This window comes from Merops nubicus, unplaced genomic scaffold, assembly GCF_000691845.1.
Source record: "Merops nubicus isolate BGI_N331 unplaced genomic scaffold, ASM69184v1 scaffold8318, whole genome shotgun sequence".
Taxonomy (NCBI): Eukaryota; Metazoa; Chordata; class Aves; order Coraciiformes; family Meropidae; genus Merops; species Merops nubicus.
The window spans coordinates 4,338-7,160 of record NW_008627724.1 but is presented as its reverse complement, the minus strand read 5'-3'; the positions used below and the strand labels follow the sequence as shown (position 1 = coordinate 7,160).

Here is a 2,823-nt window from a genome sequence, read left to right as displayed (position 1 = left end):
TCTACCTGGGCACACCCTCTTCTTGAGGAGGATAAAGAAATGTCTTTTCTGTGTGTACTTTCAGCTCTCATTCCTCACCTTCAAACTCCACCCATTGTACCCATCACTCCTAAAAGCATCATCACCAGGTCTCCTGGCACAGGTATAAAACCAGGACAGGCCAGGACACCCCTCACACTGTGTGCTACAGACATTGCCAGGCACTTCATTTTATTGAAGCAGAGGTGTGTCAGAAGCCATGATGTCAGGTAAAAGCTTCCAGGGGCTGAAGGAACAGGCTGAAGGTGCAGTAAAAGATGCTGGTAAGAAAGACTACATGTCCTTGTGTATGTGTTTTGGGGGTAGAGCTACTGCTTTCATTTTCGAGAGCCAAAATCTGAAGGTAGCCAAATCATCAGTGCTAGCATGGCACAACCTCCCCTTTTCTTTCTGTTCCTTGGGCCCAGGTTTGGAGAGGGACCCAGGTTTGGAGAGGGGCCCAGGCTGGCCACAGCTCTCAGCTTGATATGAGCAGCCACCTCCACCCACCACCAGCTCCCTCAGTGGCTGCTGCCCATCATCCAGCCCTTATCACTCCCCAAACAGAGCTTTAAACCTAGTGTTTCTAGAGCAGGAAAGCCTGGAAGTAGTCACCTTTTTTTATCTTTTCTCTTTATCTTTTTTATTTACATTGCTCAGGCTGCTCTTTTCTCCTGCTCTGCAGAGGTTTTTAAACTGCTCTCTTTTTAAGGTGGTGGAGTTAACCTGTGATTAAGGTTTGCCACTTGGCCTGACTCTCAATGCCTTCTGGTAATAACTATATTGATTGCAATGGACTGTTTGTAGCAAGTACTACAAGTATGTTTCTGTTGTATTCTTCTCCAGCAGTGGTCGCTGGATTTTGCAGGGTTTAAAAAAAAACCAAGTGCATGCATTTCTGTCATAGCTCTTCCTGTGTTGTTTGGCCAAGCACTGTATTATTATTAGCACTGTGCATTGGAAACAATTTTTTCAATACAAAGTATGATAGCTTTTCTTTTAAATGAAAACTGTCAGCATGCATACAGCTTATGCTAGCATTTCACAGTACATTCTTTACAGTGTTTGTGAGCAGCTCACTGCTAGAACAGTATAATCTGTACCAGTCCTGGATTCTGATCCTGCAAACACTTTGTTGTAGAGCTGAAATATGGGATTAAACCCACTGATTTTTTTTCAGTTACAATAAGTTTCCATACACCTGGGAACAAATGGCTAGTAGACCAAGAAACATGAGAGTTCACCTTTCTGAAAAGCAAAATAGTCCTTGTTTCATCCTGAGTCTATTCATGCCCTTGAGGGGTTGCTGCTTCTAGCAAAAGTGATTGGATGGCTATCACTCTTTCATAAACTACCAGACATCTCACTATTACACAGCATCTCACTTTTTCAGTGCTTTATACTTTGGAGTTAATCTGTTACATTTGTAGCTTCTGCTTCTCTCCTTCTTCTGTTTATATCTTCTCTGTAAAATCTCCCTTTTCCTGTCCTGCCTTGTTTAATGCACTTGCTTCCCTTTTGGAGAAGGCACTACCTCCAAATCACCCACAAAGGAAACCCATGCTGGGTGGCTAAACTTCTCCAAGGAGAATAAGCTGGAAAAATCAGTAAAAGCAAGCATGTAAAGTAAGCAACTTGCAGCTAAATGTCATCATTCAAATTCACTGCTAATCTTTGCTTCATTATCTCCTTTTTATTTTATCTTCTTATCTCTCATAGATTTGCTCAGCTGCCCATAGGTGCTAGGTGAATGCCCATCTCATAGCAAGCTGCTCTGGCAACACACAGAGTTCCCAGGCTGCCTGCAAGCAGGACACAGCCTCAGCCTGCTCCATACCAGCCTTATCTCTTGTGAGGGGCATTAACCTCCTGGGGACATGCAGGAAAGCTGATTGGCATCTGGAATTCCTATAAACATAAATGTGAACATCTGGAAATGAATTTTTTTTTTTTTTTTTGTCCTTAATTACAGCAAGCACACTGGGACATGCTACTCAGGATGCAGCCAACCAAATTACAGATGCAAGCCAGAAAGGTAGGAGCAATGTCATTCAAATCAAGAAGCAACAGAGCAGCTCAATACCACAAGCCAGCAGCAGTTTGTGGTCATTCCTCTCTGTCCCACGGGTCTTCTCAGCCTCAAAGCCCTTGGTTTTAGTGACAGTTTTTGGCCTCTTACAAATCTCATGGGACAGGATTTCAGGGTCTGTTCCTTCATGGGTCCATATATTTACTGGCAGATGTACCACAATAGCTGACGTGTCCCGTGCGTGACACCCAGATTTTGGCTTCCTTTACAGCAAACTGGTGGGAACAGCACAGGAAAAAAACGTTGCTGCTTTTCCAAGAGGATTAAGTAACCCTGTAACACGTCTCTCTTCCCCAGTTCAGAGGGCAGGGGTCCATCCAGGTGCAGCCCCAGGCTGGCCCCAAACACCTGCTGAGGCAGCAGCCAGGGTCAAACATTAATGATTCGACAGCTGGAAAGGTGCCACCAGGAAAGTGTTGGCATCGTGTTTCTGGGGACTTGGAACAGGTTAAACTAAAAACTAAGCTTAGTACTCACGGATTGTAATGATTTCCTAAGAATGAGAGGAGAATTAGCAACTTTAGGTTCAAGAATGTTTAATGAAAGCCAAAACGCTTTGACAACATCTTCTTAGAGCAGACACCCTCTACATCTCCATGATGTGATGAGAAGGCAGGACTTGGGCATTTGTTGATGTTAGGTGAGGAGGAAGAAATATTGCCAAAATATAGTCAAGGTCCCAGAGAAGAGAAAGAGACTGTGCCCTATTTGTGAGG

The 2,823-nt window shown here is 44.0% G+C and overlaps 1 protein-coding gene across 1 annotated transcript in view; it reads left to right on the top strand.

Moving 5' to 3' along the window:
* Positions 1-241: 241 nt before the first annotated feature.
* Positions 242-2,823, top strand: part of ADIRF (adipogenesis regulatory factor) — a 3,255-nt gene continuing 673 nt past the window's right edge. The window contains exons 1-2 of the mRNA XM_008946430.1: positions 242-302; positions 1,991-2,053. Of these exons, the coding sequence (XP_008944678.1) occupies positions 242-302; positions 1,991-2,053 (124 nt within the window). The remainder of the gene's footprint in view (positions 303-1,990; positions 2,054-2,823) is intronic.